The 22848-nt window shown below is 38.2% G+C and overlaps 2 protein-coding genes and 1 pseudogene across 3 annotated transcripts in view; 2 read left to right on the top strand and 1 right to left on the bottom strand.

Annotated features, from left to right (window-relative positions):
- The window catches only part of AVL9 (AVL9 cell migration associated), a 38723-nt gene extending 24303 nt beyond the window's left edge, over positions 1–14420 (bottom strand). Inside the window, exons 1-8 of one of the 2 annotated variants that reach the window (XM_039862690.1) lie at positions 14090–14420; positions 9256–9376; positions 7823–7908; positions 5996–6067; positions 3087–3176; positions 2277–2343; positions 1070–1110; positions 302–340 (exon numbers count right to left, since the gene is read on the bottom strand). In XM_039862690.1, coding sequence (XP_039718624.1) covers positions 302–340; positions 1070–1110; positions 2277–2343; positions 3087–3176; positions 5996–6067; positions 7823–7908; positions 9256–9376; positions 14090–14182 — 609 coding nt within the window. In that variant the 5' untranslated portion in view covers positions 14183–14420. The remainder of the gene's footprint in view (positions 1–301; positions 341–1069; positions 1111–2276; positions 2344–3086; positions 3177–5995; positions 6068–7822; positions 7909–9255; positions 9377–14089) is intronic. The other variant, XM_039862689.1, reaches the window with a different exon arrangement.
- LOC120602527 (uncharacterized) lies at positions 3988–4106 on the top strand (annotated as a pseudogene).
- Positions 14421–19599: 5179 nt separating the features above from the next.
- Positions 19600–22848, top strand: LSM5 (LSM5 homolog, U6 small nuclear RNA and mRNA degradation associated). The gene is made up of 5 exons (XM_039862687.1): positions 19600–19804; positions 20988–21083; positions 21377–21404; positions 22128–22200; positions 22589–22848. Exons 1-5 carry the CDS (start codon positions 19615–19617, stop codon positions 22619–22621), a joined length of 420 nt encoding a protein of 139 aa, XP_039718621.1. The 5' UTR covers positions 19600–19614; the 3' UTR covers positions 22622–22848.

Below are 22848 nucleotides of genomic sequence, written 5' to 3'. Positions count from 1 at the left end.
TTTTGCTCCCGGCATATGTCTAGCATCAGTTTGGCTCAAATAAACTCTTTTAAAATTAAAAAAACAAACAAATAAAACAAAAAAACCCAACCAAACACCATTCTGATAAATGAATGCTGTCAAACTTTCCCCAAGATTGCATGAATTTATACTTCTATAATAGTGAACAAAAACATGGACTTCAGTTCACAACAATTTGATAGTCAAAAAAGTTAATTTATACTTTACCATTAGTTTTAGTTTTATATAGTATTTAAAGAATGTCAATAAATGTGAAATAGTCCATTCCTTCAAATCTCACCTTTTTTTCGAGAAGAATTAGTTTAAACAGAATTAAGACCTAATGAAAAAAAATAATAAATGTTATATTAAAACAAGAAACACAAGCCTATTATTCATTTATTTGCCTTTTTTCCTCTTTGAACATAACCATATATCATTTACTCAATAAATAAGTGCTTAAAAAATACACTGAAAATTATGAACTTATACTCAGAAATATTATGTGTCCTCTAGAAAACGTGAGAACCACTCAAATCTCTAAAATGTGCTTTCTGGAGGAGTTGTGCCATTTTAGCCTGACATAGTGAAAGCTCCTTTAAAGGGGCAGGAACTATTCGTTTATTTCTGAATCTGTCCAGAGCATTTGTACAGCAGATATTCAGTAAATGCTCATTAAATGAATGATCAATGTGTATATGCCAAGATATGCTTTAGTAATAAAGGTCAGAAGGCATAAATATAGATATTTCGCTGGAAAGTTTTTCCGTCTCAGGACAACATATAAAACATTCTGCAAGATTACATGTTTCTTTCCATTCTAATTTCATGGTCTCCGAAATTACAAAGACAATAGAAAAAGTATCTTGTCCTGCACAAAAATAAACAGGTGATAGAAATTTCTATCACACAAGCACTACCGACACTTTTGACTGTATCATTGAGAGATGTCTTAGAAGAACTAAGACATGGTTATGCCACAATCTGCACTTGACCGCGTAGCACATGGAGTTCGCCCAGTTAAATGAACACAATTTTAGTAGATCATAAATTAAATAAGGTATCATACCTTGTGTCGAAAATGAAGCACAAGATCTCGAGGAGACAGACCTACGATGTTAACAAAAAAGCTAATCTATAACTACAACTTACTGTTTTTGGCAAACAAAGGTTTTCTACTCTCAAAGGAAAGGCAATAAAAAAAAATGTGGGAATATGGAATATGCAAATATTAAAATATTTATTAGTATTTGATGTACTTGGAATTTATCAAATTACTATTAATAGTTAAACATAGCACTGTCCAGCAGAACTTTCTGCAATGACGAAAGTGTCTAAACCTGCACTGTCCGATCCAGTAGCCACATGTGGTCAACGAGCACTTGAAATGTGGCAAGTGTGACTGACAGATGGACTTTTCAATTTTATTTAATTTTTATTAATTCTAATCTAAATGTAAAGAGCACAGGTGACTAGTGGCTACTGTTGTGGACAGTGCAGCTCTAACACCTTCTCTGCAGTCTACAAACATTTTACAAATTATACAAGCCTAGGATTATGAAAGTTATATGCCAGTGGCAATCATTTAAACATGGTTTTCAGTCACTGCACTCCATAGAATGGTATTTCTGAATTGCAGTCTTCTCTGACTATTTGCCATGGGACAAGAGAAGATAATTTAGAGAAAATATGTCCTCAGAATAGGAGGTTTGTAACCGGCTTACACTGCACACAGGATTGCAAAAGTCAACTACCAGTTCGGCTACTTATTGAGTGAGTATAAATCACTACGTGATTAAAATTTTTTTTTAATCATGAAAAAGTTATTTACTGAGTGCCTACTGAGTACCTTGGACACCAATATATATTCTGGGTTGTCAAATAGTATAAATTCAACAAAACTCCCAACTTGATAAAATCTTAGCATAAAAAGAGCTAAGCAGATCTCTCTCTTGCTCCCCCCACTCTATTATGACAAGAAATTAGCCTGGTCAGCACTAATGTAAGGAAAAGCAAAAGACTTCGATTACTATTCTGAAAAGAAGAAATGTGCCTCACATAATAGTTGGGAATACTGGCACAAGTAGGTTATCATCTTTGTCAATAGAAATAAATACTGTCTAAGAAGATATTTAAAGCAGCAGCAGCAGCATCAAACGTTGAAGGATTTAGATCCTATATAGAAATGTAATTCTGATCATGAAGTTTTACATGTAATTCAGTGTGCCAAACAACAAGGAATGAAGGTACTTCTGACTTGTAAAAAGGCTACTTACCAAGATATACTTGGGATCCTTCTAAAGAAGTTCCTCCCAAGGAACTATTCATGTGTTCGTAAAGCTCCTATAAAATACAGAATCAGTTTAGACATTTAACTATCATTTTACACACTGAATTAGAGATATGATGATCAGGAAAAAAATGGTTCTTTAATTGAGACGGTTTGTTTTGCCAGGCCCTAAATTTAGAAACTATCAAGGTCTCTCTGGAACCCTGCCAGCTGCCAGCACTCCCTCTAGCTCTTCCTCTACGTTGTACATCTTGATGTACTCACATGGTGGTATGGATTCCTAGGATAAATTCCCTCTACTTCTTGGCTAAATAGCTAACTGTCCTACCCTCACTAGAATCCAGGGGAGATTCACGTTCTATACATTCATGGAACCCTGAGAAAGCATGTTATCCATCTTCAGTAAAATAGTCATGTAGTTTTTCTGTTTTTTTCTGCTATGGGGGTTAGGACCAGAAACTTGATACATAAACATACTGTGCAGTATATTAAGAAGATAAGCAAATTTAGAGAAGCAATGCCATTGCAAAAGGGCCATATCTATTAATAGAAACATCTGTAGTAATTATAGTCATTTGTAGTCATTATTTTCTAATAAATGACAGTTTGGTTAAATGCAATAAGTATGAACTGTACATTTTAGGCAGATCTCTGGCCTCCAATGTTATTTCAAAGAAGAATGTCTTTCTTAAGTTAATAAATGACTATCTTTTATCACAATATTACTGAGATTTACTTGACTCACAAATCTGTCTTCTTTGTGGCCAAACACATCTATAGAGGAATATAAAGTTACCTTTAGAATGGAAATTTGGGAAAAATCCTTCTCTTCAAAATACGCATGTGTAATGAGTTGAAGTTTTGCTTGAAGTAAGCCATAGAGAGGCTTAAAGAAAAAAAATTACCATTAGTTTGATAATAGTAACATCTCACAACTTCTTAAAGAGAATAGGAAGAAAAAAATAACTCTCAATTTTAGTATCTTATTATTCACAGCTGAAAGCTATTAAGTCACTTGTTCTAGCTCTTTGGCTGCAGTTGAAAAGTGTCTGACACGCTCAGAGTGCAGTGGTTGAGAGTGTGGGCACACACCTCCTGGGTCTGCTCCATCACCCAGTGCGTAACTCTGGGCATTTCGCCTCTCCACACCTGCCTGCTGATGTGAACGTGGGTATATGAAGAGACAGAGCATCTGGCCGAGTTGTTTTCAGAATTAAATAACACAGGGAAAAGCACTTAGTGGAGTATCTGGCACACAGAAAGCACTTAAACATTAGCTATTATTATTTAAATAATTTAAAACATATTTTAATTCTGCACGCTGTTCTGCTGACTTGTAGAGGCATTTAATCATCCTTATAGCAGCTAGTTCTTATATCTAGTTCAACATTCATAATTAAATTTAAGTTCATTTCCCTTTTTTGTCCCCTACAGAGGCTCAGAACAATTAGTCTGTGTCCTCTATCATAATATTCTTTTGTATACTTGAACAAAGTTATTCCTTAGTTCTTATTTTTCCTATTTAAGGCCTTCTTCTACTGTTTTTATCCTTTTATTCCTAATCTTCTTTTCCCGATGTTTTCTGATTTTTATGTCCTTTTTAGAATGCAGAGACCAATGCCTTTATAGTCTAATTAGTTAAAACAAGTCTAACCAATGTACTGCATACCTGAAACTAACATAAAATTTAAAAATAGGTTTATGGGCATGCCACCCTCAACATGCCCGATCCCATCTGATCACGGAAGCTAAGCAAGGTTGGGCCTGGTTAGTACTTGGATGGGAGTCCACCTAGGAAGACCAGGTGCTATAGGCATTAAAAAAAAAAAAAAAAATTAAAAATAAAAAAACCAATGATGGAATATTTTCCCCTCAATATTTCTGTTAATATATCATTATTATCATCTAAAGATAAAATCAACATATTTTATACTTGAAACTACTTTAAAATTTTAAAAATGAACATATTTTAATATATAAACTACAATGCACTATGAACCACCAAACCTTTCTGTGCGAGCTAGCTCTCCCCATCCCCCATGATAAATCCAGATAAAACTGGATTTTTACCCCAGTTTTATCGCTTAGTGGTTACATGTCTATGAGACTTAGATATTTTTTCCCTGAAATATATTTATAAAGTGAGAACAGTAAATACTTGTTATCTCACTGCTGTTATGAGGAGTAAAATGACAATTCTATCTAAAAAGTATCTGGTTTAGAATACCTAATACCTAACATATAGGTACTTGATATGTGGCATTTATTGTTATTATAATTGTTCTTTTAAGAATGCTTCCTCGGTAAGCCTTTCGACTTGTTGCATTTGCTCTAATATCTAGTACTCCTATGCTTCCTCTTCTTTGGTCATCTGTCCCAGTATAAAAAAAGTAATTCACTGATGTATATGTTTCAGGTTACCCTTTTAGAAACTGTACAGGGATCAGATTAGCAATCTTATCAATTTTCTGATATTGGGGTCCTTTATAAGCCCTTTCTTTTCTAGGAGACTACTCTTGCGCTATATTTAAAATTATTATCTTGGAAGAAATATCCTTATCCTCAAAATCTTATTATTAAGGCCCATGGTATTAAATTATTATTATTTAGAGTTTTGTATTTTTTTAAGCTTCGCAATAAAATCCCAAATAAATCCTATTTTGCAAAGCACAACTTATATTAAGCAAACTACGTTTAAATTGTCTCTGGATATAAGAAATTTGACAATTGCAGAAGAAATAATTAAAACCTACACACATTTGGTGAGTAGGCTAATGAAATATTCTCAATTTTGGTTTAGGTTAACTGCAGAAACACTTGTATTCAGTAATCATATTGATCTATGGTACTTAATATGATGGAGATCAGGATTTTTCCCCACAAAGAGATTTTGGGGTACTATATAGTACACGTAGAATTATTTGGTGTTACTGGTAAAAGTGTTATAATCCAATTAGTAATAAAAATGGAACATCACAAATAATTTAATGAAGAGAGCTATGAAAAATAAGAAATGTTATATATTTCTTTTCAAAAATTAAAGTTAAAATTGTACATTTTATGATTATGCATCTGAACCAAATTGTACATAGAAGAAACAATTTTAAAGTAGTTATAGTACAATTGATTACCTCATTTCCTTTCATCATTTTAAGTTTCTAAAGATCAAGTTAAGGCTACAATTTTTTTTTCAGATTTTGTTTTTAAAAATTTTTAAGTTAATCATTATTTTTTTTTATGGTGACATTAGTTAATGAAATCCAGTAAGTTTCAGCTATACATTTTAACAGTACTGTATGTTTAAGGCCAAAATTTTTTCAGTATTAAGAGCCATGTACTCCTTTATCATCAATATAATCTGAGTATAATTATAATATTTTGATTTTTAGTGAAATATTTATTCAAATTCTTGAAAACAAAAGAAAATGGATAAATGAAATATGTCAACTACCTCATTTTGGTCAAGAGTCAACCTTTTCCCCAAAAAACCTATCCATTACATCTCCTTCCTCTTATCTAGTTTTGGGACAAATGAGAGCAAAGCTGCTCACAGACAACGAGGAACTGCAAGAACACAAATAATGAGCGCTGCTGAATTTTAATGTAGTATTGTTTTCATAAATCTTATCCTAATGCCTTATCCTCAAATAAAAATCTGTCATGAATGTATAGTAAACACATTAACGAGTACATTTGGTCTCTTACCAGCTTGCTTAGGACACAAACACTTTTCTGAACGGTCTCTCTGGTGACGTCTGCTTGTCGTACTTTCAATGCCTGTTATAAACAGTTATTAGAAATATTAGAAATATTTCATTGGAATATTGAAAAATCATTATTTTTTCAACATAAATATAGCAATTCGATAGAAAAAATTTCTTGCACTTGGTTAATTAAATTCAAGAGCTTTTATTGACAATCTCAGAAAATATTTATTGAATGAATAAGTGCCAGTTGGCCAGGGCACCTTGTGCTGGAATCTGGGAGGGAATGGGAATGTAACAGTGAGGGACCATCTCTACTATCGAGGGACTTAAAGTCTGATGGAGAATACTTTAGTGTAAGCTGCCACACTAATAATGCAAAGCAACCATCCTCAGTTCTGGTTTTAAGGTGGGCAGCCCTTTCAGAGACCACAGTTTCTGGGGAGAAGTGGACAGTTTAAGAGATGATAAAAACAGCCTGTTTCTCCAGAGATGGAAGAACTGTCAGCAATTGTTCAGGCGGGTGTTCTGTGCTACCTGGAGTCTATCCTGCCTCCATGATTCATAAGATGCCCATGTGAGATTTCGACAGTTCTCTGCTCATAAAAAACAAGTCTTCATTTAATCAACCTCAGGTAAGACTGTGAGGGAAGTAAGAACGACTTGCCCCGCTCTAGTGTATTATCTGACATCTCCTCAGATCTGTCCTGAGGATCAAGGGGCCTCAGTGCCTTCAACTGACTGATGTCTAGTCATTAAGTCAAGTCAGCCTGTCTTCTACCTCTCTACATTGACAGGATTCATTCACCAGGTTTCATCTTATTCAAAGGGAACTAAAGTCCTTCTCCTAGGCTCTGGATCCCTCTGATATCTGGCTTATCTGTCTGGTTATCAGATGAGGCAGGAAAGACTTGGAGAAATGGGCAACACCAATATACTCTGGAGCAGGTCAGACCAGGGGTGAGGGAGATGGGTAGCGTGAAATGCCATTTAAAGGCTATGCAGACCATGAGAACTGCTGTTAACAGCAACAGCTTTAGAGAATTAATTTTACTAGTGTTTATATACACTGGAGGGCATAAAAGATGGTAAAAGGAATAGATTTCCAAGAAAGGGCAACAGCTCAATTCATCTCATATAAAAGCATGTAAGGTAACAGTTTATGAAGAAAGCAAAGCTCTAAGCTACCATGCCGAGTATCCTCACCATAAAAACAACAACAACAACAATAACAACAACAACAAAAAACTGCTGCTCAGAAGCACACAACGAAAGGGGGGTTACCCATCTTGGCTTATATGAATTTATTCATTAGTGTTATTATAATAATTCAGGCATTAAGCTGGCAGGTTAAGAATTATCAAAATCTTAGTTATAATTAAGATAACTTACGAGTATTCTGAAGCTACTATAAGTACTTTCTACTACTTTTAAAAAAGGCTGCTTAAAATAAAAAAACACTCATTACCACTCCCTTTTTCTAAGTTGTGCACCAAACACTAGAAATACAAAATTCAAAGACATCTTGAAATTTAAATACAGTATTTTGAAGACAAATGTATAATTTAGGTATCCCTATCTAAAAACAATGTATAAAACATTATATGATATAAATGTAATTATAATCACCAATATCAACTTAAAAAAACATCCATGTGAGTGAATTGGTACTATTAGAGAGACAGCTACAAACTGTTCGCAAAAATTTAAAATACCACAGGCACCACATTAAAAAAAGACTATTTCCCCAAATTTTACACTTTAAGTGGTCAATACTTAAAAAAGATTTTTGAGTGTTTTTTGTTGTTGATGATCGTAACTACTGTACCTTGGCTTCAATCTGTCGATAGCAAGAGATGCCATAGACTGTAGCTCCATTTCCATTTCTGGGTGGCAAGTGAAAAAACACAGTATCTAAGAGATACAGAGAAAAACATAAATACCAGTGTAAATTACTCTTATTAATAAATAATGAGATTTAAAGTTATTATAATGAAGTATTAAAACAAAAATGATATGTAACAAGGAACCCATACCATACTTATTTCTAGCACCACAATCACTGGTTTCTTAGAGTTCCCCTCACAACTTTACAGTTTACTCATCAGAAAAGCCCAAAAGGCTGATTTATAACAGGTCAAATTCAGACTATAATCACTTATCTTAGGAAATACTTTACACAGGATTACTCTAGATTAAAAGAAAGTAGAGAATCATAAAAACCAAAGGCAATACAGGAACCTTGAATAGGTACAAGAAATTCTTGGGACAACTGGGGAAATCTGAACACAGACTGGATATTAGGTGGTAATATAGAATTATTGATATATCTCTTTCTCTTCGCTGTGATAATGATATTGGAAGTTATCTTGGGAATGATATCATTCTTAGAAGATGCATGTTGAAGTCATGATGTTTACAACTGACTTTCAAAAAGTACAGGTAAAACCATACACATACACAAATATAAACATTTGTGGAATATTTGCTCTATACTATTCTTTCAACTTTTTTATAAGTTTAAGAGCTTTCAAAATAAAAAAGTTAGAATAAAAACATCTGCGAGGTTAAAATAATATATTTAACTTTTGTTAACCTGCATAGTAACATCTGCTTCATTTCAGCGAAAATTATTAAATATTAGGAAAACAGGTAATCAAACCAAGTTCAACCCGGTGTTTTGGTAGAGCCTCTAATACCATGCTAAGGCATAGCCCTTCGTTAAGCCAGTCAAAGCCCCCGCTTCTAGGGCGGGAGGAGACGCAGTACTGACTTCGCGGCACTGCCTTCATTGAGGATGCTCACACGCACACAAGCAGAGCGCTGTCATAACAACGGCTCTGGGAGTGGAGAAGCAATACCAGCTCTTTGCAGGTGAGCGCTGGTGTCCCAACCTAGTAAGTGTGCAGGCACAGCCTCAATCTGCAGCTGGTGCAGGTAAGTGCTTCAGTTTGCCTCTGAGAGGAGCTGAAGTATAAATGCAGGAAATGCTACCAGTGGCAAACGTCCTATTCCCACTAATCACTTACTTTGGCCAGGGTCCTGGCGACAGTGGCTAAGGTTCACCAACCGTTACCAATATAAGCCTGGCACCGCACTAGAGATCTTCTAGTGCATGACTCGTCGTCTCCAAACAAGCATTTAAATATTTTATAAAGTCACAATAGCCCAAAGTTCTTTCATTTACCAAAGTACTTAGAATCTAAGATGTCTTGGCAGATTGAAAACTGACACGAATTGCTCCTCTCTGTGTTTACACACCTTCCTGGTAGTTGTGTGCGCCATCTGGTAAGGCAAGGAAGGGCAAATACTTCCATTCTTCAGGTAAAGTGTGACTGTCATGTCCATCTCCTGGAATCAGGGGCGGGTAAGAGAATTCAACCTAAAATGGTAAGGAATGTTAGCCAAAGGTTGTTGATCAAAGGGAGCATTTTATCATGAAAGGCAGAAATGCTTTTCAACTCTGGACAGAGGTGAGGATAAGCCATACTTGCTGACTGACACCATGACATTATCAACAAACCCACGGTATAGAGAAAAAGAAAAAAGGAGGAAAAGAAAGATTTATAAGCCTATTCTTTCTGATTTAAAGGTTGTTAAATTGTAATGTGCATAAGAGGGTCGGGGGTGGTGATGTTGGTGAATGAACTGGAAATTTACATTTGGGACTTGTCATCAGATAGATGGTAAGTGACGTGATGGAGCCCCGAAGAAAATCAACACCCTACTGAACTGAGCAGAAGAGGTCCGACAGAGGAGCCTGAGAAGTTGAGCCAGGGTCTAGGTTGGCCTCCCATCACTTGGCTTCCGTGCTCCCACTACCTGTAGCTTTGAGTTTACGGTTTGCTGGAAGGGGGTAAGGGGGCAGGAATCAACATTTCAGGATACCTTTTTTTAAGATTGAGAATTGATCAATGAAAGTTCAACGAAATCTCTCTAACAGTGTGTCTTCTGGAAAGAACAGTTTTTAGTATGTGCCCCCAGTTCCTGGCATTCTCCAGGTTTTTACCATTTCATCTGTGCTTCTAATATTTTCTGTTATTTCAATAAGACTTTTGGAGAGGGGGCACAATTAAAACATGGAACTTGGGTTATCACGCAACTTTAAAATTCTAGCTGACTGAAGTAAGATCTGTTTAGGGTGACTCTGGTTGGAACGTAAAATGTGGTCAACTCATAAAGTTGCTCTCAACATAAATACGGATACTATATATACGCCAAGAATTCTCTGGGTAAAATTAAGGCAGTTCCAGGATGACTTGGGCCTAGAGTATTTATAATATTGTTTTGTGGAGGAAAAAGGGGTTCTATGGAAAGTACCCTCACAGGGTGATCTGTCACAAATCCTTAACTGGACAGGTCTTGGTGGGCAGTCACACCCCAGGCCTGTAACTTCTTTAGTAAAGGGTTGATCTTGGCCTTAAGCAAGTGCTGTCCCTTGTTTCTATGCATCTAAATTAATACATCTTTGAAATAAGCCTAACCACCCTGAGGAGAGCACATAATCTTAACTATCACGTGATCCAATCCCCGTCTTGCTTTCTCCCACCCTCATGCAATCTTCCTTACTTTCCCTCCTTAATTACAAATGCATAAAACAAAGTTATTCTCAAAAGCATCTGAGGTCTTGTTTCCTGGCAATTGTCAGTTTGGGCTCAAATACTCACGAAAATTCTCTACAGGTTAAGATGTTTCTTACACAGACAGTTTGCGAAAATGTATTCAGAATTTCAAACAGCAAACTTTTGGGACACGACTATTTCATAAGTTGTACACTGCCTGTATTATGCTGACAGCTTTCTAGAATTGTGTTGACAGTTTTCTAGAATTTTATTCTGCTGGTGTATTAACTACTGACAAATCTCCCTGCATTTGGAAACTGCTGAACTTGCTAATCAAGTTAAAAATGGTTCACACAAACTCTTTTCTATGTCTACACATATACAACAATTGTAAAGGCTACAGAGCATTGTCTCATATTAATCAATCCTCTATTGTTGAACATTTCTTTCTAATTTTTCTTTTCTTTTTTTTACATTATAAACTATTCAGTACTATTCAAGTGTGGTATAATAAAAACGTGTGATCTTTGTCCCTGGTCCTGGCTCAGAGCTCCTAAAACCTCTGGAATTTCTCAGAGATGGGAGCATCTTTTGTTGTTCATAACAAGATCCTTTCAACCCTACCAGGGTTTATGCTAATGAGGTGACTCCTGGTGGTGCAGGGTGCTCAATTAGCTTCAGGATAAGGGCCTGGTCCCCAGAAAGACCAAACTTTGAACTCTCTGAAGGCCCATTGAGTTCACTAGTGGCTAATGATTTAATCAATAACACCTATGCAATGAAACCTCCATGAAAACTCCTAAATGATGGGGTTCAGGGAGCTTCCAGTTTGATGAAGACACTGAGGTGCTGGGAGGGTGGTGTGCCCAGAGAGGGCATGGAAGGGCCATGCCACTCCCCCATACCTTGTCCTATGCATCTCTTCCATATGGCTGTTGCAGAGTTGAACCCTTTATAATAAACCAGTAAGAGTTAAGTGACTGAATCCTTTTATTTCATTCACAGTTCTAATATACCTTCAGTAGATGTGGTCTCCCAGTTCATAGAAAAAGCAGTAATAAATGAAAAGCAGAGAGGAAGCTAAAAACTACACGATGCTTCGGGTCAACACTAAGAAGTAACTGCTAACTGCTCTGTCACCTCCATCTCTCTGACTATCAAAAGCCTAGCTGAGTCAGAGGCACAAGAAAAACACTCTATGTTAAAATAAACAGAGAAGCCAGAGTACAACATGTGATATTTGTTCTGAAGGCAGAATCATCCAGACTAACTTAAACTGTGTTCAGTATATTCTGCTTCACAATCCATGTCTGCTTCTTGGTTATATATTCCCATTTTTCTTGTTGTATCTGGAATTGAGCCCAGTTCTGTACTGAGGTCTCTTCTCCCCTATTTCAACAGCTTTTCTTAATAAAACGTGTTTTTATCACTTAAACTATTGTTTAGCTCTGGTTTTTCTGATAGTGCCAATTAGCTGTGTAAGGATGCTTAAGTCACTTAACATTTCTGGGTTTCAGTTTTCTTGTCTGTAAATTTAAAAGAGCTGGAGTAGACGATCTCGAAGGATCCTTGCCAGGTCTAAAACTGTCATGAAGAATTCTGGTAGAGGGAAATGAAGTACAGAAAACTAAACGATCTTGACTTGCAGGAAGTCTGGGAGCTGTGAGGCCAGGACATCAGCCAGGTCTTCTGACGCCCAGCATAGTGTTTATTTCATAATAAACCTTTACCTCAAACCCAGTCATCTTTACCTCAGTGCTGAAACCAAAAACCAGATGCATCTGGAGAAACACCAGGGTGGTACTTCTGCCTAAAGTGCCTCTTTCATCATACAATCTGTTGTTCAGTTTTCTTTAATGTCTAAGCAACATTACATTTTGTTTTCTAAAAACTTTCCTTTCTGGAAATATAAATTATATTACTTTAGCCAATAAAACAGATACAAAACAGGATAATTAATCTTGACTTTAGACGACAGCAAAAATTAAAAGATTTTATTCTATCTCCTACCAATATTTCCTTCTTTTTTGTCTTAAAAAGTCCCACTCAGTTTGGTTTGTAAGTAGCCCCCACTTTTTACTTTACCCTAAAAGACTCCTAAATGCCACATGGCCCAGCAGAACCAACACATGGTGCCAGAGCAATTCTTACTCCCGGGCTGTTTTGCAGTGTGACCTCGGCAAGGTCATTTTATTTCCTCCAAGCGTCAGTTACCTCACCCACAACCAAAGGAAGTTATAAAGTGACAATTAAGATCAAAGATGTTAAAAAAAAAAAGAGCAAAGACATGAAGTTTTAAAGAATTAAAAATCTAATGATGATGAATGCCGTGTTTGCATGCCATTATACAAAATGCAAATATCTATTCTCTTAGCTCTAAATATAGGGCCACATTTAAAAAACATATTCTACAGCTGCTTGGAATTTTTTTTAATACAACACTGAATAATGTCACTTCCTCCTTGGGATCTTCCTATGCCATTTTTACCTGAGGGACAAGGACTTTGATATATTTTAAAGTTAAGCAGTCTTTAAAACACATGCAAACACAACCATCTTTTCACTTCATCACTTTTTTGTTATTATTCTCCAACGAACTTAAATTTTTCCAAAAAAAGTCTTCTAAAGTGTTACATTTTCTGTGAAATATCGGAAGCAAAATGCTACATTACCTAGTGGTAGAAATCGGTATTTTTAATATTTAAGCAATTCAGTTTCCTGTTCACTAGCACATTATGACATCATTGCCTTCTAGTGTTTACTCCCCTTAAATAATCCTGTTTCTGTTTTGTTCCCTGGCCTTCGATACACAGACTGCAAATGTACCATTGTTCCCTTTACCATTTCTATGAAGCAGCTTACAAACGACTTTGTAAAAAAAAAAAAAATGACATTTCTTTGCACGGTAAACACACCTTCTCTTACTGCAACTGAGCTGGAGAGGTTAACCTCTCACCAGAAACAAGATCTGGACGAGATCGAATAGCAAAACGAAGCCCAATGGGAAAGGCGGGGCGGAGTCAATACACCACCCTAACGCGACGGATTCTCGGGCTTCCAAAGATAAACAAAGGAAGTGGATTTTCCCACCGCGCCACATGTGCTTCGACCAACCTTAGGCGTTGGTGTGGAAGCCCACGGAACTCATGACCTCGAAAACGCAGTCCAAGTGCTGAATTTTCCTAAAGGCTCCCGTTATACGTGGACATGCAAAGTCAATGGAGACAGAGATGGACTGGGACGAGAGTGGGGCCGATCTTCCCCACTCTCTCCCTCCACCAAGGAACCTAAACACCGACCAACCCCAACACACCAACGCGCAGCTCCTCCGCTGCTTGGAAAGCAATTTTCAGGGGCAGGAGAAAGAGGGAATTGCGGGCATGGGCTGCAGGTGGGGCGAGCGCGAGGAGCTGGAGAGAGGAGTCGAGCTGAGGCGACTGGCCGAGGGCTCTGCGGCGGGGATGGAGGAGGGTGGGCGCCGCCGGCGAGGGGACGCCCGAACGGCCGGGGGCAAGATCGGGTCCCTTCCTCACCTGGCAGCCCTTCTTGTGATGAAAGCCAACCACCACGATGTGCAGGACAGGCCCCCGGGGGGCGCCATCGCCGCCCCGCCCGGCCTTTTCCATGACAGCCGCCGCGGGCCCGCACGACGACGACTTCAACCGCCAAGGGCGGCGGGTCGGGCGACCCCGCGGTCCCCAGGAGGAGGGCGATCAGCGGATTTCGGGTGTCAACTAGGGCGCCGCATGAGTGCCGCGCAGGGGGCCTGGAGGCGGCCGAGGCTGCTGCAGCTCCGCCCCGCCCCCCCCTCCGGGCCGCCGCCGCGCTTCCCGCATCCGCCTGGGCGGCTTCCGGGCTGTCACCTGACGCGGCGGCCGCCGCGGGCAAGGCGGAGCGAAGCGGGCCCCGGAGGGAGGACGCTTGGGGGCGGGGCCTGAGGGCATGGGGGCGGGACCTACGGAGTGGGTGGGGCCTTGGAGGGGCGGGTACTTCCGGCACGCTTGTCGCCCCCTTTGCTCCCCCGCTGTGGCCTCTACTCCCTCCCTCCTTCTTTGCCCTGTGTTCTGTCTTCTTAAAATCTCCGCTCCTTCGCTCCTCTTCTCACACCTTTACTTATTTTTTAACGTCTTTTCTATTCATTCTCTGAGTATCCAATTCTTTCACTTCATTTCCTTGGACTTTCTGGCTTAGAGTCTCTCTGCACTTTACTCTTAAATATTTGATAACACGAAGGAATATTGATGCGGAGCCCTTAAGTAACTTGCTTACCCAGAGTTTCTTCCAAGTTTTTACTTTTCTTCCCATTTAAATATTATCTATAGGAGTTTGGAAGCGATTTAAGGCCTGAAGCAGAGTATCCTTGACAACAAAGGAAGTTTACAGGGACATCTATATAATGAGTAGTCTAGTCCTGCTGTTTAAAAAAGAACGATATTTTCATTCTCTCTTTTTTCTGGGTTTAGTACTCCAGTCAGGACAAACTATATGAGATCTTGTCACCAGGGTTTTTATAATTTCCTAGCTGATTGTACTACTTCAATTTTTTTTTTTTTTAGTATTGATTCTCATCCTGTCAATTTAAAGTGAATAATGGAAGTGCTAACATTTAACAAGTCTTATCCAGGACAGTTTTGGGGTTAAATGAAAGGATAGGTGTCTGCTTCAAATAGAATTCGAGATTACTACAATAATTGGCTGTGAAGTTTAGGACTACTCGAATTCTATTTGAAGCAGGCAACTACCTTAGTTTAAACAACTTTAAAAGTTGATATTTTCCTCTCCTGGCCTTGAAATTTAAGGACATGCATTCTAATCTAAGTATAGCTGAGAAAAACAGGCATCCTATAATCAAGTTTAGTTTCTGATTCAGTAGAACTGTTTTAATGCTACTAAAAATACTGTAGAAATTTTTAAAGATGTTTCTATCATTTATATAATACAAAATTCTTGGCGTTGGCTCAGACTATGTGTGAAACTATAGTATTCCCTGTTTGCAGAATATGTTACTGTTCTTTTCCATCTCTCATATTTTCCACAATTGATGTAGCTAAAATTAAAGCCTAATTGAACATCTTTTTAAAAGTATGTAAGGGTAGGGCATTTTAGAACTCTGTATCTACAATGAATGTCAATTGTTTAATTCATTGTGCAGGACACCCAGTGAGGGCTTTATAAAAATCTGTATCACTTTGCATCCTAGAGCTGACACTCAAGATTAAATCAGTTATTCATAACTATTATGTTGCTTAAATGTTTTAAAAATATATCATTTAAAATAATGCTACAAACAAAGAAGATATGTTACTTGGAAAATTTGGAAGAGAAAGTAAGCAAGAAATTTCCAGATTTTTTTCCATCTCTAAATATATAGACTGGTACATATAACAATTTAGAATAACAACTTTTAAGTTAGTTTTTTATGAGTTGTATTAATATAATAAATTCATTAACAAGATATTGTCTATAAGAACAAATATCTTGAGAAAAAATAGAAATTTTTATTTAAAAAGTGTTGGAAGGAGATTATCAAGATCAGAATTAACAATTTGAGACAATCGAATACTTTCTGAACATTATTCTGAAAAAACTTTTGCTTGTATTTTTATGATCTTTATCTCCAGGGAAAAATAGGAAATGCTTTTATGAACCTATGATACATCGAAGAGGCTCTTCTAGTTACGTGTATTTTATGATGAAGATAAATTCTATTTTATGTCTGCCCTGTAAGTAAGAGCTAAAGGGAGAAAACTCTGGAGACATTGAGCTATAACATGTTTTCAAGTTCATTAAAAATGAACTCTCCTTCCGGAATTGGCCTGTCGTTTCTTTTTGCATCATGCCTCAGAAAACAACAGGATAAATAAAACCACCCCCTTCCTGCAATCTCCATTAACTCTACTGTGTAAATGAACTATATCTCCTTTTTCAGAGTACAGTCATCTCCCCTTAATTGCAGGAAATAGTTCCAAGACCCCTATGGGAAACCTTGGATAGTACTTAACCTTATATATGCTTTTTGTTTTCCTTATTGAGAACGTTCACCTCTTCACTTAAAGGAAGCACTGTATAGCTTCTCTTTGGCATATCCGAATTGCCAGCATCATGACTTTTTCACGTTGGGGTCATTATTAAGTAAAATAAGGATAATGTGGACACAAGCACTGTGATTCTGAGACAGTCGATTTGATCACCAAGATGGCTATTAAGTGACTAACGAATGGGTGGAGAACATGTATAGTGTGAAGAAACTGGACAAAGGGATGATGAGAGATTTCATCATACTACTCAGAATGGTGCACAATTTAAACGTTATGAATTATTTATTTCTGAATTTTTCCATTTAATATTTTCAGACTGTGGTTGACCAAGGGTAACTGAAACCATAGAAAGCAAAACCACAGATAAGCAGGTGCTGGAGAGGAATTCCCCACTTAAATGGCCAATATTTCTCATCAGTCCTTTGTTCTGCTTCTCTAAACATGCTTGCTGGCATAGGCCAAAGATCTCAGGGTCAACTGAGAACTCACCCTCCCCTTAAGATATATTGCTTTTAGTGTTTAGACAGATATGTCCCCTCCCTTTAAGATATATTGCTTTGGTGCTAGAAAAGATGTATTGCTTTAGCGCTTGTGAGAAAATCCCATGCTCTGTAACTGCTTGTAGCCCGTAGCAATTTCAGGGGTCTGTGAATCAGCCCATGCCAACTGTAACAACGCGGGTCTAAAAGTGAAATTACCCCTAAGCTCTGGGCCCAGATTTTCAGAGCACTAGCTCTTCTGGGACCGCCAGTATAATAAAACTGAGTTCTCTTTCTCTCTGGGTTACTGCTTGGATTTTCGCTGGCCTGACTTTTGGAGCTTTTAGGATTTTCCCATAACAGTACTACTATATAAAGAGATGTTATTTTTCACTAATAGTATTGAAAACTGCTAGTGTTCATTTTGTTCTTGTAGTGGAAAACAAAGGATTGACTTTCTTAAATCTAATTTTTTGGAATTTTTAACTCTATCAAGTGGCAACAATACTCAGATTTGGTCCCTGCTCTCATTATGGGTGGTAGAAATAAAACACGAATAGAGATAGAAAAGAAAAACCAGGAGAAGAAAAGGGGTTCATAAACAAATTTGGCATTAGTCTTTAGAATCTTATGAAGATTAGGGAGGATATTGATAGGTATGAATGAAATAGTGAGAATCAACTTAAAGAACATTCACTAGACTGTACAGTACACCTGGAACTGTGTGTGGTAGGTACAGTGCGTTAAAAAAAAAATTACTGCCTTAAAGTGGCTTATGTCTAGCTATAAAAATAAATGTGAAACTAGCTAGCAGTGCGAGCTTTTGTAGCACCTACTCTAAGCCAAGCATCATGCTAAGCATTAGGAAATAAATAAGCTATAATAGCTCACATTTAATAAATAAGCACTCTGTGCCAGTCCTCTACTAACCACTTTTCATGTATTTTCTTATTTAACCTTCACGACAATTCTATAAGTAGACACTATTATTCTCATTTTTTTCCAGTGGGTAAACTGAGATTTAGAAAGGTTAAATAACTTGCACAAGGCCAAGTAACTAGAAGAAACTGTGGTGGAGATGAAGTTTGAACCAAAGTAATTTAACTTCAGAACTAATGGATTCAATCACTATGCTGCTTCTCAAAATTCTTGACTTTGAGGAACTCAGATTTTTTGTGGGAGGTAGTAATCCCTATGATAGATAATCATAAGAGAATAAATTGAGAGCATTCTGAGAGCAATTTACATTGTTGCAGGATGATGAGAGAGCCCACCCAGTCTGTAAGTCAGAGAAGCTTCACAGAGGTGGCCACCATTGAGCAAGGCCTTGAAAGATGAACAGGATTTCTCAGGGGCAGAGCATCCATAGCGCAATAAAGCAAACTCATGAAGGACTGAGGTTGAGGGAAAACATTTGGGAAGGGAAGCCAGACTTAGAAGAAGTATGTAAGACTTAAAGTGCAGCCAGAGATGTTGGGAGGTGGACACATGCCAATTGCACACGGTGTTCTCTCTACTTGGAATGCCACTCTTGCCCCTCTTCTGCCTATCCAATACTTATTCATCCTCCAGGACTAGACTCCTGTCAATTCCTACCTACTTCTCTAGGATTCCAGAAGCTAGAAGAGGTCTTTTTGCTTTATATATTTGATTTCATGGGCCTTGTACTTCTTTATTAGCTGTCTTTCTCCATTTATCTTATGCTCCTACAAGGGCAGAAGACCTTGTAGTTTTGTTCTGTACACTGTTTCATACTCAGCAAAATTCTGGACAAATAGTGACAACTAATATTTATTTGTTCAATAAATGAATAATGGGTGCTTTACAACCATTTGTTGTATGACTGAGGTTATTTCTGGCTTCTCCTGTTTAGACGTTTTAGCTTTAAGATCTTAGGGTATAAATGTAAAATAGACTAAGGCAGAGAATTTGTTTGCTTTTTATTCAAAACAGAAGCACAAAAGCATTAGGGTTCTTAAAACGTGATGACATTAAGATAGAGTGACATCTGGTGGTGGCCCGTTAGACAATGTGTTTAAGAAACAGTGGCTACAAAAAGCCAAAAAATCAGATTCCTAGATATAAGATTAAGAACAATGAATTAAATACCGTAGAATATAAAAAGAAAACATTTAAATCCCTACCCTAGAAAAGCTTACAAAAAAACGCTGGTTGTGGGTTTCTAATCCACTGGACTTTTAAAATAAGCGGTAGATTCCTTAAGAAAATGAATAGCTTTTACGAACATTGCAACACAGTGAATCGGTGGCGGGAAAAACAAATCGATTCATAGTGGTCTGAAGAAATATCCTGGCTTGACAAGAGACGCAAGTGTATAGAGAAAAATAGGAGGACTCAAAGTTCTCCGTATTTTGCAACGTCTGCCAGGTTAGAAGAGAAATTTATTCACAAGGCAGGATACCTTTAACGTCTGTCGGATACTTGGAAGGGACTATCGGTACCTACCCAGCCCGCTGAATGTTCAGTGGCCAGAAAAATTTCCCGGAATCTCACTGCGGGGAAAGGAAGGGACCGCGCGCGATGCGCGAGCAGCAGCCCAATCGCACGCTCGGCCTCCGATTGGTCGAGCCTGCCCGGCCTGCGGCGGGTTGGGGGGGGAGCGGAAGCGCGCTCTTTCAAACGCCGTTCGAACGTCGATGGACGCAGGCCACTTCCGGTGCAGCCATGGCGGCCAACGCTACCACTAACCCGTCGCAGCTGCTTCCTCTAGGTAACCGTTGTCCTGTGGGAAGAGGAGTCGGGAGCTGAAGCTCAGGGTTGGGGGCCGAGGGCTGCGGCCGAGGCAGCTCCCGGCCGAGTGTCAGGAAAACGTATGGGACCAGCTGCTGTCCCCTCCGCGGCTTGCCTCGAGGCTCCAGGTCTCTGCGGGCCAAGGCCGCCCGTGTCTCTTTACATTGTTGTAGGGTCCTTTAGGGGAGGGATTTGTGACTCCCCAAACCACACCGGCACCGGAAAAGGCCCACACTTAGGGAATGCGTCGTCAGCCTTCTTCGTTGTGAGCTCGCCTCTACAGTAATGGGTAGCGGTCTCATTCCTCAATCGCCTGGCGTTTAAGGTCCCCTGTCACATATCTGGCCTGTTACTGACAGAAGCACCGGGGTCTGGAATGAACCTTAAAAGAGGAATCTGGAAACGAGCTCTGTCATTCATTCATTCATTCATTCATTCATTCAATAAGTTGAGCATCTGCTCACCACCCGCCCCCCAGACTCTAAGCTCTGAGTGCAGAAACTGTGGTTCTTTTTCCTTATCACTGTATCCCAACGGACAGCGGCATATACTGAGCCTTCAAAAAGTTTGTCAAGTGAAGGGAAATTTTTCAGTCACAGCTACATCCACTAACTCAGTCACTCTTCAGCTACGAAGTATTAGGACAAGGCATACCTGCCTTCCCCAGAGATCCCTTCTTGTCACTACCTCCCACACCCTGAGAAGTCTATCTTCTAACAGATAGCAGCTTGAACATCTCTTCAGCCGTTTTAGCGTTATTTGTTATGTTTATTTGTCCAGTATCCTAGCTCCTCCACTGGTTTGTGTGCTACTTGAAGGCAATGGGCGTGATTTAAATGTGTTGACAAGTGCCCAGCCTGGGGGTTGGGGGTGGGGAGTGGTTCGTATGTCAATCAGATAACCTGAAATAAAACCACAACCGCGGAAATTGCTACTTAAGAGAAGTAAGTGGAGAACAGGGAAAACTTTTAATGTAATGATTGAATAGAGATATATAATATAAGATATAAAGTTTTTGAACGAATACTTTTTCTGGTTTATCTTTCACCATGTGCAAGTAATAAGTGCCAATAGGCACGCAAATATTTGTTGAAGTAACGAATGGGTAAAATCATCTTTTCCCTCTCTCCTTTTTTTGTCTTCTAAAAAAAACCTATCCATAGAGCTTGTGGACAAGTGTATAGGATCAAGAATTCACATTGTAATGAAGAGTGATAAGGAAATCGTTGGCACGCTTCTAGGATTTGATGACTTTGTCAGTATCCTTTTAAAAAGGTGATGGTGGTATGGGTTTTTCTACAGTATTTAAGAACAGAAGTAAGAACTATAGACAATTGGTACTTACTGATTATTATAATAAAAATCAAGATATTCTCAAGGAAGTTGTGGTAATATTTTAAGTGGTGTGTGTGCTTAAAGGAGATTAAGTTTCAACCAATCACAGGCATTTTGAATTTGAGCCATTGTGTTAAATGTTACAATTAAAACTGAACAAAGGCAGAAGCCAGAGTAAATTCAACCTGATATTTATTTTCTTAACATCAAATTTCAGATATGGTACTGGAAGATGTCACCGAGTTGTGAGTAGTGTTAAAAATTAAAGAATTGGGGGCGAGGAATCTTTAAGGCAGTTTAGTACTGTTGAGTCAGTAGAATGATGAATGAGAAAACATTGCCTGTTGGAATTACCGTAAAGATAGAAATTTAACTATTGAGGCAAAGCTAGTAAAATTGGATCAGAGGGTTATTACCTTAATGTAATTATTTACTAAGTTGCTAGGACATTAGTAGAGACAAAGCTTTAAAGTAAAAGATACTTAAAAAGCCAGGAATCTTAGGGCTCAAGTCAAATCAAGGAACTGATAGTAAGAGCATTTAGTGCTCTTAAATTCATTGCTTTGCATAGATGTATAAGATAAAATGTAAATGATAGCTCATATTAATTACAAAAATCACAACCAGTATCTCTGTTTTCAGAACTAAATTGATTACAGATTGGTTTAATGGATAGGAATCAGTAGTAAGTAATAGTAAAAAGAGTGAGCATGTAAACATTTTATGTCATATTTGATCTCCTTGGCAAGTTTCAGCCCTAGTGGATGTGACTTTTAGGTCAATCAGGCCACTCTGTTGCTTTTGGGGAAGAATGTTCATGACCCAGTGGATCATCTTTGCCTCTGAAAGCTGTTGGTGTAATTGCCTGACCTCATGTTCACTCATATACAATAATAACCTTTTTTAGAGATTAAAACATTGGCTTTGATTATTTGTTTATCCTGATTCTTTTTTATCTGTTCATTCAGTGAAATCACACCAGAAGGAAGAAGGATTACTAAATTAGACCAGATTTTGCTAAATGGAAATAATATAACAATGGTAAGACACAGTAAAGCTGTTTTGTCTCGATGCTAGGCCATTTTTGTGGGGCAGGGATTACAGAGCTAAGCTTGGTTAAACGTTCGCAGCCCAGCGGTGCTCAGGATGGGAGGGGACGCTCTAGTGATCCGGGCTGTAAAGCGGAGCTATCTTAGGCCTAAAGATAAGCTTGCTTGTGCTTTTTAATCTTTTATTTTACGAAAATTATCATTGAGACACTAAGTAATGATTAGCGATGTCGGAATTGTAAACAGGTGCCATGGAGAAAACGGGAGTGGGTAGGAGGGGCAGAGGGGCAGAGGCAGAAGTGGCTTTGGTGGATGAGGCGCGCTCAGGCGTTTTTAGGTGATGTCGTGATGGTGTCATTAAACTCTTTCTTCCTTTGCAGCTGGTTCCTGGAGGAGAAGGGCCTGAAGTGTGAATGGATTCCCTTGACTTTTGCTAGATTCTGTTTTGTCTTCTAATGACAACAAAATATAATTTTTTTTTAAACCTTTCAATGTTTGGATTCTGTGAAGCTAAGTTTCCCGTTAAAGGGGAATGCTTTGAAGAGGCATTGTAAATGCCATTTTTGTAAGTTGATTATCATTATCTTGGAAAAAAGAACAGTTTGTTCTTTGAAGATTAAAATAAAAATGTTTTGGATAA

The sequence above is a fragment of the Pteropus medius genome, unplaced genomic scaffold (genome assembly GCF_902729225.1).
Source record: "Pteropus medius unplaced genomic scaffold, Ma_sr-lr_union100, whole genome shotgun sequence".
NCBI lineage: Eukaryota > Metazoa > Chordata > Mammalia > Chiroptera > Pteropodidae > Pteropus > Pteropus medius.
Note: the sequence above shows the minus strand (reverse complement) of the source record. Positions and strands in the feature narration are given on the sequence as shown.